Below are 15,964 nucleotides of genomic sequence, written 5' to 3' on the forward strand. Positions count from 1 at the left end.
CCTGCCAAGGTCCCTCTGGATGGCATATCACTTAAAGCATCATTCTGAAAGTTTTACCTAGTGCTAAAAGGAAAGCAGTAGCCGACTTCTTAATATTGCAGCAATTAATAGTTTAAAACCAAAGTTTTTATTCTGTTGAACTGAAATTCAACTGAAACTGTTGAATAATGTCTGATGTGAGTTTGGGTCTGTAAACTTACCTGTTTAGAAATTCTCTTGGTTGAATGTTTGTGCTGTCTTTGAGGCTTCTTGGTATGTGAGAGCTTCTGTTACACCTCCATGCCTTTTCTGTATCGTTTTTAGAAATGTTGATCTCTGGACTTCTCAGTCAGGTAGACTAAATTCACATGTAGTTTGCAGAAGTCCACAGAAGAGTTTGAAGAAGGCTGAAACACCTCAGAAACCTTAATTATTTCCTATTCTAAGGAAGGGGTTGTACAAGGGTAGTGAGACTCACGTAAATGGAGAACAAGTGGGGAGTTACATATCACAGCAATATGTTTTTGCTTTCAGGCTATTAAAAAAGAGCCTATTTACAAAGATTGAAAAGCTTGGCCAAATTCTGTAACAGCGGAGAAATGTTGTCTTTCCGTTTTCAGCTTGTGATCCAAATAACAAACGTCTCCGCCAGATAAAGGATCAAATTCTAGCAGATTCAAGGTACAATCCCAGGATCCTTTTCCAGCTTCTTCTGGATACGGCTCAATTTGAATTCATTTTGAAAGAGGTAATGTGCTGCTGCCTTCTTCAGCGTTTTCCCCTGAATGGCAGAACAGAGCTGAAGGCTTGAATAGTAGTAGTACGTTTACCACACAGTCCACTTACAAATGAAAATAATCATTCTTTATGTTAAATGTGAGCTTTCTGTAGAAGATTACAAATTACTGTTGCTTGGAAGTGACTTTTGCAGTCTTGTCAATAATTGGCGGTTTTCATTCTTACCCAGCCTATTTATATTTACTCAGAATTTTGCATGAACATCTTGATAACAGGCATAGTAAAATCTGTTGAGGAAGCTGCATAAGTTTTTATCCTGCCATACTTCTCTTTTTCAGGCTTTTAAACAGAGATGAAAGCCTATGTATATTGAGGATAAGCTGATAAGAAAACTCCTACACCTATATATGAAGTTCTGCCATGTCTAAAAGATTCCCCATTAATGCTCTCATACTAACCTGGTAGAATATTTAAGGGTATGCTTAACTTCACATACATGCTTTTTTGAATTAGGTTTCTGTGCATACGCTGAAATGACTATGTGAAGTATAAGTCACAGTAGACCAGAGTCTTCTAGGATCTCTAAGTTTAAAAAGTTACTAGATATTTTTACAAGTGACTGAAAATCAACAATATCTGCATCATGCTGTTTTTTTTAAATTCGGTAAATATCTGCCATCACACTGACTGTATTTCTTAATATTTTTAATTTTTTATTTAATATTCCGGCAAGATCTTGAAGTTACATAGTAATCACTGTAAGTCAGTTCCATCTGTTTTCACTATTTTATTTCATCTATTGTAGTATGCCTTCTTGCCAGTTTTCTAAACCAAATGCTTTGTTTTTCAATAGATGTTCAAGCAGATGCTGTCAGAAAAACAAACAAAATGGGAGAACTATAAAAAAGAGGGATCTGAAAGGATGACTGAGCTTGCTGACGTCTTCTCAGGAGTTAAACCTCTTACTAGAGTGGAGAAAAATGGTAATTCTTAAAAACTAAACTGTGGGGGGAAAAAAGTAATTTTGTTTTTTATTTCTAAGCTGATACCAAAAGAAAATACATGAGGCTAATACTGATAATAGGGAAAACTGTCATGTCCCTTAGCTGCCACAGAGGTCTCTTACATGCTGTCTTGTTTAGGTTTCCTGCATATATTCCATATGTGAGCCGTATTTAGGTACCTAATATTTACATGGCCATATTTTTAAAAACATTTTTTATCACTTTATTTAGATAGGCCAGGTAAGACTATGAAATGCTAGCTCACTTTTCTGTGTGTAATGGAGTTCATGTTACTGTGTTCTATGTACAAAGCAGTGCGAAGATCATGCCCATTAAATATGGGGATGGTTTAACTTCTCCTCTCATTAAAGTTGTAACCCAGATTTCAGTTCTATCAGCATTTTTTCAAACCTTCTTTTACTTCTCTTCTACACTGAGTGGTATTCTCCAAGTTCTCCAAGGACTTAAAAGTGTTGAATCTGTATTTATTTCCAAATTTCTTCCTCTGTTTTTTGAAACATCTTTTTTTTTTTCCTTGAACTGGTGTAAGAATAAGAATTGTAAATCACTCTTTCATTTGATCAGAACACTGATATGCATAAGTGTCAATGTCAGGGCAATGTTTGTGATCAATCCACAACAACAAGGCTTAGAATGCAGGCAATTTTCTTACTCGATTCCACTTAAAAGCAGAATTACCTTACTGAAGTATGTCCCTGTATCTTTTTGATGTCAGCAAACATGTAGCTAAAACATAGAAATTGCAGCTGCCAAGGCAATTAACATTTTAAAACATTTTAAAACACAGATTTACGATTTGAAGGGCTTTATCATCTTTGTATAGATTTTATAATGTCCATTTGTTTTGGTAGTTGGTTGTTTTAATGTTGTATGTGAAACTTACCTGAGCGTTTGCCACTTTACAAGTCAACATGTCGAAAGACTAGAAATGTAAGAATAAGACAGAAACTTTTAAAATAATCTCCTACATGTATAGCTTGTTATATACTTTGTTTGTATTGACTAGCAAGTTCCCTGTGTCTTTGTTGCTTATCATACATGCAAGGATTTGATTAAATTTTTCTTGTACTTACACAGAAAACCTTCAGGCTTGGTTCAGAGAAATCTCCAAGCAAATAATGTCTCTAAACTACGATGATTCCACTGCAGCAGGCAGAAAAACTGTGCAGCTAATACAGGCATTGGAGGAGGTATGGCAAAGAAATTTTGAGATAAATGACCTTGTCTTTTTGAAAAACAGCATTTGATACACGTGCACTGACTTCCAATAGATGAGTTACAAAACAGATCTGCATTTTAACAATTGTTGAAGTCTTTAGATCTTTGCAGTTTTATATATATAGTAAGCAGGACTTGCTTACAGACCTTGTGATTGTAAAATAAGGGCTATAGCGTGAAAAATCATGCCACCTGTAGCTGAGGGTTAGTAGGGTTTTTCGAATAAATTAATTCGGTGTTAAACATTATTTGATGACATTACTCATTTTATTAGAACTTCTGAAAATAAATTCATTTGAAGCTGGAGAGAGCACCTTGAAAGGCAGAATAAAAATATCCATATTTGTTTTGTGTACATTTCTTCTGCTTCCAGGGTATAAAAAGAATACTCAGTATGGTGTTTTACAGTACACCTCCTCGAGTAACTGTGAAATTTATTATTTAATGCACTCTAAAGTAGGCCAGGATTTGTTCAGTGTCTTACTGTAATAACATCCTGAAGAAACATGTTAGTTAAATGATTCTATTTGTATTGCTGTCCTTAAAGATGAACAGGGAAAAAAAAAAAAAAAAGTTGTTTTATGGGGTTGGTTTGTTTGTTTGTTTTTTAAATATAGGTCCAAGAGTTTCACCAGCTGGAAACTAACCTGCAAGTTTGCCAGTTTCTGGCTGACACCCGCAAATTTCTCCATCAGATGATCCGAACTATCAACATTAAAGAAGAGGTCTTGATCACCATGCAGATAGTTGGTGATCTTTCTTATGCTTGGCAATTAATTGACAGGTATCTTAGCACGAGCTTTTTTTTCCAAGTCAGTCATCATTTGTGAAACTTGTGGGAAATAACATGCATAAATATTATAAATATTATGAACTTTCCAATTTAAAAACAGTGTTGAAGCCTTGTTCTGTGAGTGGTTGAGTATATTTAGCTCTCAACAACTTGAATAAGAATTAACAGCCATCCTTGTCATGTTGTTAGCTGTGGGTTAAGTGATACTGTAACTTTTTATTGTCTATCCTGTTCTAACTGTAACAATTTTGTTAAGCTTCTGTCTCCAGCATTTAGTCTAGTTAAGTGTTCTCGAAAATACTGGAGTTTCTATTTCAACCAAAAACAAACAAGGAAAGACAAATGTTAGAGAACTCCTTTTCCATGGTATGATTTTGCTGAGCTGCTTCTTCATTGCCTTGGTTATTAAAGCTCCCTGATGTCCTCTGCTTTTTTCCCACCTACTCCTTTATCATACAGGTTTTTCTAACCAATATCTCCTCAGGCCAAAGTCTTTCTTTAGCATAGTTCTTTAGTGATCTCCTGTGCCATTTCTAGATCAGACTGGTGCTGGTGACATATGATTTATCAGTTGAAAATAAAGAGTTTCAGGGGAAGAAGCTGATTTGTTTTGTTTGTTTCCTACCCTAGCTTTACATCTATTATGCAGGAAAGCATAAGAGTTAGTCCATCTATGGTAACTAAACTCAGAGCCACGTTCCTAAAAGTAAGTATGAACAACAGTGAGTGTACTTGAATGCTGCAGGTCAACCAAACCTTTTGTTAAATAGGTCTTAAGGCTGTGAAGTCACAAAAGAGCCAAAACTTCCTCTTACCAACATTTTCTATAACCAGATTTTTTAAACTGTATTAAAGTAATTCAAGGTTAGGGTTACTTATAAAGAAAAAAACAAGTTATGCATGTTTTTTTATGCAACCAGTTATATTACTGCTCTTAGGCAAATAGGTCTCATCATCCAGCCTCTACCCATTACAGTTACTTGCTGGAGACATTGGTGCATAGATGGGATCCTCTGCATATGTATCAGAGGAGGCTGAAGGAATTACAGAAGTTACGTTGGCTATGCCCGTTGTCTGTCATGATGAAGATCAGGCATAAGATGAAAATATTTTCTGTAGAAATAAGAATGGGAAATAGCATGAGGGAGAGTGTAAAATTACAATGAAAAAACATCTCATGCAACTATTAAGATTTAAAAAGAATAAGGGGAATGTAACCTTATAGACTGTTGGACTTTCGTGACGTTTAACAATTTATTTTTTTTCTATTGCAAACCTGATGTTGTAACACTGCTCTTTAGGAAGAATCTAGTGCTTTGGGTTGTAGGTTAAGAACCTAAGCAAGAGAATTCAAATATATAGTTTATGTTAGAAAAACAGACATATGAAGTTAAAATATTAACTTATTTCTAGCTTGCTTCTGCTCTTGACTTGCCACTTCTCCGCATCAATCAAGCAAATAGTCCTGATCTTCTCAGTGTATCACAGTATTATTCTGGCGAGTTGGTCTCCTACGTAAGAAAGGTAGGCATTTGAAGAGGCGTAATTGTCTTGTTCTCTAATTACTTAATTGAAGATTTTTTTTTTAAAATAGAATATACTGACTGTGTCTTTTTCTTGTCTCATTTACAAAGGTTCTACAGATAATTCCAGAAAGCATGTTTACATCTCTTCTCAAAATTATAAAGCTTCAGACTCATGATATTATTGAAGTGCCTACTCGCCTTGATAAGGACAAGCTACGAGATTATGCTCAGCTTGGACCACGATATGAGGTGCAGTTATAATAGGGAATTCTGAAAAAGCATACCTTATAGGTGGCCAACTTCATCCTAAGTTTAAATAGATAAAGCTCCACAGAGTTATACTTTAGCAGTGAAGTTGGATTTGTTGACTCAGTAAGAATTAAAATTGACTAGTGTTACTGTGAGTATACCTCAGGTTTCCTGAGGACAGATGAGTAACTTTTGCTCTCTATTTGTAAAAGTTGAAACTTTTGATCTTGTAGAAAAGGAGAGGAAAATGAAATATATTTATAAATGAGCGTAAAGAGTTTTGGATTTGTTGGAGGTGGTGGGGAGGAGAATCCTTAAAAACCCGAGTCTGAAGTTCTGAACATGAAGCCCTCCGCATTTGGAATGCTTGTTCCAGGAGAAGGTGGTTGAAGACTGAATAAGCCATCAGGGTTAAGCTTTTTGCTCCCCTCGAATGTGAAGATAGGATGGAGGCACATTGATTTGTTCAGATAAAGTTGCTATTTCTTATGGGCTTCTTGTCTGTGGGTTTTTTCCTGCCCCGTTATCAGTCTGGAAGAGTGAGAAAACATTAAAGTTACTTGGTTTTATTTTTAGTAGAGGAAGATGAGGAGCAAAAACCAGAGTATACCAATAACTCTTTAAGAATATATCTCCAATTATCAGTTAAGATGCCAACTTTTTCCAGCAGTTTTTGCCAAAGTGCTCACTTGTTAGGTGTTTTACACAAGCAAGCAGTGGTCTCTGATTAAGCTGATGTTCAGACCCGAACACTAGGTTTAGACTCCCCCATTTAAGTTTGTAAAGTCAGTTTATTTTGTGTGCGGGTAGGAATAGAGGAGGAGGCAGTATTCAGTAATATTTCTTTTATTTTGAGGAGGTAAAGGGGAAACTATTTATCTTACACAAAAGCTTTTGACTTTTGATTTCTGTAGAGCTGTAAGTCTGAACTGTGTTGTCTCTATATTGTAAATGTCTTAAAAGGCAAAAGACTGGCTTGTCTGAACTCTGAGCATAAGGACACTCAACTACTAATTTAAAGCTTAGGTGAATGTGCTATGGTATTAAATCAGTGGAAATATTGAAGTGGACTCATTGCTGGCAGCAGGCTTTATTACGGAATAACTACTTCAATCTGTGTCCCTAGCCTGCTCAAAGGTACCAGTTTAGATTTTTGTCCATGATATTTTGTACATATGTCATAGAGCTGACTAAGTCTTTCTTCCCGTAATCTCTGTGAAGCCTCTGAGAGGTACCTGTTCTTTCCTACTGGTAACACACCTATATTTATCTAATTAAGAAAGATAGTTATTGTACTACAAGTAAGTCTAGAACAAAATGTAAAATTGAAAGTATATCAGTGCAAACTACTTTAAAACAGGAAGCTACCGCTGGGAAAGGTGTATATCTTTTTAGAGTAATTATTTGAGTCTATTGAATCACTTCAGTAAATTGTATTTTCTCTTTCTGTTAAAGGTTGCCAAGCTAACCCACGCAATTTCAATCTTCACTGAAGGTATCCTCATGATGAAAACTACTTTAGTTGGTATCATCAAGGTAATGTTCCATTATTCCAGTAGGAAAAGGTAATTTGGTGGCAATTAACACTTTAGCACAGATATTTCAGCACATTAAGCAAGACCTTGAGGAAAGAGAAAAAGACAAGAAAAAGTAAGTTCACATACAAATTTTCAAACGGTGATGCCTAACTTGCGTCCAGATAAGAACCCTATTATTTAAGGTTGTTAGGAACCCACAGTCCTCATTGTAAATAGATTCATCAACCTTAATTGATGATCTTTGGATCTTTTTTCCCTACTGGTAAGCTTTTCTGAACAGCTGTTTCTTCCATTGGCAAAGACTGCACTTCCTACATTAAGATACCTCTTTCAGGAGAAAGTATTCTTGAAGACATATACACTTCCTAATGCATACTGACTTTTTCTAATTGTACAACATTCTTAATGGATCATGAACAAAAGTTGAATATGGGAACTACAAACTTTTGCCACTCAACTTAAAGAAATCATTTATTATCTAGTAGAAGTATTTAAATATTTATTCTTTAGACAAGCACTAGTAGGAAAGTGCATCTGTTAGCAGTGCTTTCCAATTCATCATAAGTATTTAATGTCTTTCTTGGTACAAACTAAATCCTTCATATTTTTTTTATACCTTTCTGACTTTAAGAAAAAAATGTTTCTTCTACTTAGGTGGACCCAAAACAGTTACTGGAGGATGGAATAAGGAAGGAGCTGGTAAAACGGGTAGCCTTAGCTCTTCACAGGGGACTCATCTTTAATCCTAGAGCCAAGGTGTGTAACAGTTTGATTTGATTTGATTTTTTTATGTATCTTGGGTTTGCTGGGACCTCTTTTATTATACTACCATCTAGAAAATAATTCGTACTTTTCTGTGCAGATTTCCTTTCTGTAAGTAAGTACATTTTTTTGAACTTCCTAAAGGTTATTTGAAATACCTTATTTGATGTTAAAATGAGTTTATAAACTGCTAACAGTACATATAATTCAAAACATATTTTTATTCTATTGCCATTTTCTATTGCCATATTCTATTGCTATCAATTCTGAGTTCACAGTTCTGTCTTTGTCTGTGACAACTGATGACAAGACATCATAAGTATAAGCCAGGTAAACATAGAAAGGCAATGAGAGAATAAGGAGTGTGACTCCTTGCTTTGATCCTGTCCAGATTCTTGAGTCTCCCAGATGAATCAATAGTACCACTGAAGCCTAAAATAAACATTAGAAGCAGGAGGAAAAAATACTTAGTAAGAATTACTTCAGATACCAAACAACCTGTGATAAATTTCTCAGTGCTTTTCGGTTCTGGCTGGAGCATAGTGAAATCCTCTAGAGGTTGTTGTGGAAAGGCATTTAGAAGCGTTTTATGTTTTCTTTGTATTGTACCTGTTCACAGGGGTTTGTCTGTCTGTTTGTTTTTTCATCTGTAGCCAAGTGAACTGATGCCCAGATTGAAAGAAATGGCAGCTACAATGGATGGGTTCCATCGATCGTTTGAATATATCCAGGATTATGTCAACATATATGGTTTAAAAATTTGGCAAGAGGAAGTGTCTCGTATTATTAACTACAACGTGGAACAGGAATGCAATAACTTCTTAAGAACAAAGGTGCTAATCAGAAACAAGAACCAGTAAAAAGTTGATAAATGTCTTTATATTTGGATGTGAAAGCTTGTGAATGATGCAGCATATGTAGCCCATTGTGCACAGTCCATACTATTGTGCCTTCAACTGCATGTGCTAACTACTGTGTAAAACATCTGCCCCTAGCATTTTCTGAATTATTTCAGCATCCCTACTGCATTAGTTGTACGTAAGAAGAACAAAGTACAGAATGTTCTAATATCTCTTGCCAGTGATCAATATCCTTCCTCTCATTCTCAAAGAAAACAGAAAATAATTACTGAATCACAGTAGTTCTCTCTGTATCTACTGTTAGTTATGAGAATGCAAGCTTAGAAAGTTTGCGGCAGTTACCAGCGCTTTTTGTGATATTGAACAAGTGGTGGAGTGAATAGATCTTAAATTTAGCTAACAAAACGTTGGCTTGTCTTACTGAGAAAAGACCAGATGAAATTCTCACTGGGAGTGTAGGTAGTTCTCTCAACCTCCACGCTTACCTTCTGCTTGCTTTTTGTCATAGGACTCAATTCATCTCTTTGCTTTATTGTGTTTTTATAGTGTTCTCCTGTGTGTAATTTACAAGATCATTTTGCAGCGTACTACTTTTAAATTAAACAAAAGGAATAAAATTTCTAAGCAAACTAAAAACATGCAATGGTAACACTGCAAATTACTCTAAAACTTACTTTTCAGATTCAAGACTGGCAAAGCATATACCAGTCTACTCATATTCCTATACCGAAATTCACACCTGTGGATGAATCTGTAACATTTATTGGTCGGCTTTGTAGAGAAATCCTAAGGATCACAGACCCAAAGTAAGTACTGTCTGTCACAAGCTTGTGTTATAGCACCATGCTTTGGATTGCTCCAATTCCACCATATACAAACAAAATATACAACAAATAGTTTTTCCTTAGCTGTCATATCACCATCTTTATCTAAAAACAAATTTACCCAATCCATCCTGTACATTTTAAATATTACTCTAGAAAAGTTGTGATTTTAGTCTAAGAAGGAAAACAGCAAACAGAGGAGAGAGAAACCAGGGAAGGGTGACAGAACCCTTGCGGAGAGAGGAGTAACTAAACATCACCTGAGATACTTAGAGGGTCCTTCTAATCTCTGCCTGAATAAGATAACTCATTACTCAGATTATCACAGGAACTGTCTGTAGCTTATTCTGAAGTAGTTGTTTGTTTCATTTTTCCTCAGAGTCACGTGTTACATTGACCAAATGAACACCTGGTATGATGTCAAAACTCATCAGGAAGTAACCAATAGTCGTCTCTTCTCAGAGATCCAAGATACTTTAGGTACCTTTGGTCTCAATGGTTTAGACAGGCTCCTGTGTTTCATGATTGTAAAGGAGCTGCAGGTAATTTTTGAACTTTGGTTTCTCAAGGTCATGATGGTTTTATTGTTTAATAACTTCTGGTGAAATAAAAAAATCTGTTAATTTTTGAAATGGTAAATTTAATTCAAAAGCATTTGAAAAATGTGTGTTCAAACCCAAAGGTAAGAATTTCAGTTACAGATATAATTATGAAAGTTGGTACTCTTGAATAAATGATGCTGTGTAACACCAGGTAACGTGTTACATTATACGGTGGTTTGCAAGGACTGCCTTTTGAAGGTGTACACTTTGTGTATATTTAAAAGTTGATCTCAGGTCAACTTCTATTTTTCTGTCTAGATATCAACAAAGAATTAGATTGTTTGGGTCTACCATGATATAAATAAGGTGTCAATTCTATGTAATGACTTTTTCCCTAATACCTGTATGTGAAACCAAGTTCTTTTGTTTTCTGAAAAGAATCCAGTCCTAGCCTGGTTAAAGATTTTAAGGAAAATAAGTATCGATGAAGACAGTTCTTCCTCAAAAATTGAATTAATAGTTGTCTACAGTGGGTATTACATACTGATGAGGGGGATCTGCAAATTGTCCTAACACTGATTAACAGAACTCAGAAAAGCACAAAGTCTAACTACAGAATTCCTCAACTCTTCATCTGTTGAAATGTTCTTTCATTGTTGTTAAAAAATGTGGCTCTTGTACCACCAAAATTAAGCATAGAATACATGTGTGAGGATTTTACTTATTTTTTTCTTTTATTTAGAATTTCCTCAGTATGTTTCAGAAAAATATATTGCGTGACAGGACAGTACAGGATACCTTAAAAGCACTTATGAATGCTGTCAGTCCTCTAAAAGGAATTATAGGTAAGTGTGTACTGGTTAAGATGGAAGAAAGCCATTGTCTTTGTACACTTGCATTTCTCTTCTTTCTTGTTCTTTTTTTTTAATGCCTTGCTCTTTTTCTTTTCTCAGCAAATTCAAACAAGGTTTATTCCGCAGCAATTGCAAAAACTCAGAAGATCTGGACAGCATATTTAGACTCCATAATGAAGGTAGATTTATGTGACTTAGTAATATGCAGAATTCACTCTAGGCTCTTTGGTTATATAGTTTAATCTGCTTATTTTACAATGTTGTATTACATTGACCTGGGAATTCTGTAACATCACAAGTAAAGCAGGCCTGGATTTGCAAGAGCTCCTGAGCTTCATTTGTGTAGACAGCTCACACTCCACAAAGTGCTTAGCACTGAGATTCATATGCAATAGTTTGCCAAAAATGGAGTCTGGCACTAGAGACCTGATCTGGGAAGACTGAGTTAGCTCTCAGTATCAGGAGCTCTGAGACTCCCCACAGTGCCGTGTGAACATAATGTACCTAAGACTAAAGTTTGGAGTGGTAGCATTTCCTGAACTTGCCTTGTTCACACAGAGGGCAGTCTAGCACGCTGAAGATTTAAACAAGCTACCCCATAGCTTGTCTCTGTAATATTTTGCAACCAGTGTTCACAGTGCCGTGAATGTTTGCTTATGTTACTGAAGGGAAGAGGGAAGGTCAGGGAAGGAAGGGGAAGGTTGACTGCAACAAGCCTCTCATGGTTTTTATCCATAATTTATAATGGTTTATAATAATCAACCATTTATCATATGGTTTTTATCCATATGGTTTTTATCCATTGCTGACCCTAAGGTCTGGAGACAGGTGGGGAGAAGACTGCAAGCATTTTCATTTACTGATGAAAAACAAGCAAGTAACTGGAGTTTTATACATTACCTTTTTAGTGCCCTCTGCACACTGCCTGTATTTGCTGCCATGAACTGTGTGTAAATCTTGAGTGCTGTGTCTACTCTGCTTTGACTGCACTGCTCACTTGGGGTCTGTCACTTCTGACTGCAGGCAGGCTGAAGCGGTGCCCTGTTACCACAATGAGGAAGTCGCTTCAGCCACTGTGTATGTCCCTGCTTTGGGCAGCCCTACAAAGGCTGTTAGGTGTAATGAGGACTTTGTGTAATCTATTTAACTGTAAATTGTTACTCATTAAGTTTTTCCTTAGTTTGACGTTATTCTTCCTTCACTGCATTCAGTATAACACCCCACTCTTTTTTTCTTTATTTGTTTGTTTCAACAGGTTGGTCAGATGCAGATTTTAAGACGACAGATTACCAATGAATTAAATTATTCCTGCAGGTTTGACTCCAAGCATTTGGCGGCTGCCTTGGAAAATCTCAACAAGTAAGAAGCCAAACATGCAGAATAGCTGCATGTATCACTGGGATGTAATTGTTATCACCTTGGCAATCCTCAAAATCTAAATTATGGCAAAATGTGGAGTGTGATTGTATTAAGGTTTCTGTTGATAAGTACTTGAATTTGAACCCAACAGAAACATTGAAAATAAATAACTTGGCAAATAATTTGTATGAACATGCTAGTGGACAGCACAGCTTCTACATTGCATTTGGTTATACCTGGATTTGAGGTCATATTTGGATGAGAAGTAAGAACAGTGAAAATATGTGGTGCTGATTTTGAAACAAATATGATGTTTGTAAAAAGATATTCCAAAAAAGAGGGTTTATTCTTGCTTGTCACCATTTACAGGTTTTGTGTCTTTGAAGTTTTTACATTAATATGACATGGGGCATCGTGTAAGGTTTATTTGGGGATAGTTTAAATAAGTATTTAATATAATCAATTTATTTTCCTTTTAGAGCAATACTGGCTGACATTGAAGCACATTATCAGAACCCATCACTACCTTATCCTAAAGAAGACAACACTCTCTTGTATGAAATCACAGCTTATTTAGAAGCAGCTGGCATTCACAACCCATTAAATAAGGTCAGGCTTACGTTTCGGTGCTTGGTACAGTTTGCTTTTTCTATTTTATGGATTATTAACTGAGAAAAAAATTAGTATGTGGAAGAACTGTGTGTCTCTTTTTTTTTTTTTTTTCCTCCCCCTCAGATCTACATAACAACAAAACGTCTGCCATATTTTCCCACTGTCAACTTCCTATTTCTCATTTCCCAGTTCCCGAAACTCCAGTACAACAGAAATTTAGGTATTGTATAAGTTGTTGTTTGTCTCAATCTAATGAAAGCCTATTTGAAATTAAGTGTAGAGAAGATAGTAAAATTATCTGCATAGAAAATACTTGGTTTCTGACTTTAGTCCATCATGTCTAAGCAGGTTTGTTATAATATTGAAGCCAAATATAATGGAGTAGGAAACAGAGTCCAAACTCCTGCCTTGCTCATTCCATCCTGTTCCTTAGTACCATTAAGCCATTTGCTATGGAAGAAATGCAGTTGTTTATTAGTTTTTAATTGTTATGCATGGGCAGGCAGAAGGGGAGGCACAGCAAAAGAACTCATGAGAGTATATTATGTAAGTTTGCCTCTGCTATAAAGAATATGTTCTGTTTTATAAACGTGTGTTGGTTTGGGTTGGGTTTTTTTCTGTGCAGGAGTGGTGTGCAAGCGGCCAGCTGATCAAATTGACTGGCTTCCTTTAGTTCTGGGACTCCTTACCCTGTTGAAACAGTTTCACTCAAGATACACAGAACAATTTCTGGCTCTCATCGGTCAGTTTATTCGTTCAACAATGGAACAGTGCACAAGGTATCCATGTTTTACTTTTTCTCTAAGTAAAAGTGAAAAGGGCCTCAGTAGTATTATCACTGCTTTATCATTATGTTTTTCTAGCAGAGTATGTTTGACATAATAATAATATATTTGACTAATATAAGATTAAAACACTATTTCTTTTTGTAATGGAATAACATGGTACCTAGTGGAAACGCTGTTATTTGAAGGCTGGCATTTTCATGTAATTTTATCCAGATAACTGATTGGCTAGTAGGAGTATGATCTTCATGGTGGTTTTGATTTTAGCCAGAAGATACCAGAAATGCCTGCTGATGTAGTGGGTTCCCTCATGTTCCTGGAAGATTACATTCGCTACACAAAGTTACCAAGAAAGGTAAGAAAGAATTCCACATCTCCCTTATGTAGCACTTAGCAGAAGTCCTGTTCAGATGAGCTAAATCTTGGTTTATGCTGTGGTTATGTACCAGCAGTTTGATCACACGTATCTACTCTGGAACATGGCATCATCTGTAATCAAATACCTAAAATAATGGACTTGTTAACCTTGTCCAAAAAGCAGTATTGACTGTTTTCAGATGTTCTGTAAAAGATTGCCAAAAGGAAATACAGATGAAAAATCTGTTACCTGATAGGAATGGGTCATCATAAATTTTTTTACTCTGTACAAAAGTTACTTGCATACTTTGTGTAACTATTCCTATACTAGTCATAGTATCCTTACGGAAAAATTGTTTTCTAGAAAATACATTGGGGATACAAAATATAGAAAGGATTTCAACTTTGTGCAGATTTAAGAAGAGTCTGTTCCATGTAATCTTCAGAGAGCATGTACGTTGCTGGGGGGCTTTTGGGAAGGGAGGAAATAAAATAGAAGTTCTGAGATGTTGCAGAGTTAAGTAATAATAAAGATCACAGTATCCTAAATGCAGGGCAAAAGGTTAATTCGCAAGCCTAAATTTTGGTGAAACACCATCTCCAGTCCTTGATTTCCTTCCCTTCCCTTCCTACCAAAGCGTCGCCTCCCAGGCAGCTGCTTTATTTCACATGCAAGGGAAGTTCTGAAAGTCTGGGCTTGTAGAAAGACTTTGTTTTAGGGTTAAATGCAACATAACTGCATTTGAAGATAATATTTATATGTGGTATTAAAAATAAGTCAAAATCCCATTTGCTATAGGCTATACCTCAATGATGCTTGAATAAGCCATTTCCCAGCTAATACAACTGAGAGAGAGAGATTCTTCCAGTTTCTCTCTTCTTCCCAGCCCACCGTCCACTGTAGTAGAAAGTCCTTGTGTCAGTCTTGCAGCTGAAGTGTCTGGTACCTGTGCCAGCTTCCACTTCCATAGCCTGGTGCTATGTGGAGAAGCAGGAGGGAGGGTGTCAGCGTTCCTCCAGGCTTACACCGTACCTCTGCTCCCGGCAATTCCTCCCAGCTCAGGGCTGGCCTTGCCTGCCTGACGTGGGCTTCCTTCCTTCCTTCCTGTGTGCACCAAGCAAGAGCACATCCAGGAGAGCATCCTAAAGCCAGGGTGATTCAGATCAATAGTGTTGTGTGCTTGATTCGTAGATCAGGTATGCTTGTTAATGGATGAATAGAGCATACGAACAAATGACGAAGACAATACCAAACTCTACCTTCCTGTTTACTTCAGGTTGTTGAAGCCCATGTGCCTAGCTTCATTTTTGATGAATTCAGAACTGTTCTGTGAATACAGAGAAGGACCAAGTCTTTCCCCCAAACCTGAAACGAGAAGTTGGGGACGGAGGGTGAGACAAGTACCGCATTTCAGAACTATCTTTTCTGTGCTTGAAGGCAGTACTTACAACTGTCTCTATGAAATGTAACCATCAGCCCTAGTCTATATAGTTAACACCTGTTTAAATCTTGGCATGATACGCAATTTGTATCTCAGCCAAACAGTGTACATTTTGTACTGCCATTATAAATGCTGTATGTAATTGTTTATGTATAAATCACTTAGCTTTTTCTTCTGAAGAACTATTTGTGGAAGTTTGACTTTTGTATCACAAATGAACAATGAAATTGGAAATAAAGGTGTCGGATAGTTTGCCAGGACTGATGATTCCAAAGTGTCAGTTAGAACCATTAGTGAGAATGAATGTGAGAAGAGGTGTAGTGTCTGCCTCTGTACTACAAAAGTTAATTTTCCTCTATAAAGGACAGAAAAATAATTGAATAGCTGTAGCTGAAAAGGCCTGTCATGCTATTTAGAGGCACAGATATTTCTTCCAGTACAACTGTAACATGACTAATGTTGGGAGCAAGGTGTTTATTCACATAACTTTCAGTCTTGGTA

At 36.3% G+C, this 15,964-nt stretch overlaps 1 protein-coding gene across 1 annotated transcript; it reads left to right on the forward strand.

Annotated features, from left to right (window-relative positions):
- Positions 1-599: 599 nt before the first annotated feature.
- KIAA0196 (KIAA0196 ortholog) lies at positions 600-15,683 on the forward strand (the record flags this gene model as incomplete). Its single annotated transcript, XM_009699910.1, has 20 exons — positions 600-727; positions 1,571-1,700; positions 2,820-2,932; positions 3,578-3,744; positions 4,384-4,459; positions 5,167-5,277; positions 5,388-5,528; positions 6,984-7,064; positions 7,721-7,822; positions 8,482-8,661; positions 9,370-9,494; positions 9,892-10,054; positions 10,797-10,899; positions 11,008-11,087; positions 12,164-12,267; positions 12,747-12,876; positions 13,003-13,099; positions 13,505-13,658; positions 13,932-14,019; positions 15,299-15,683. Coding segments are annotated over 20 exons (2,330 nt in total), but the record flags the coding sequence as incomplete, so codon positions are not given.
- Between the last annotated feature and the right edge of the window lie 281 nt (positions 15,684-15,964).

The sequence above is a fragment of the Cariama cristata genome, unplaced genomic scaffold (assembly GCF_000690535.1).
Source record: "Cariama cristata isolate BGI_N322 unplaced genomic scaffold, ASM69053v1 scaffold7325, whole genome shotgun sequence".
Classification (NCBI taxonomy): Eukaryota; Metazoa; Chordata; class Aves; order Cariamiformes; family Cariamidae; genus Cariama; species Cariama cristata.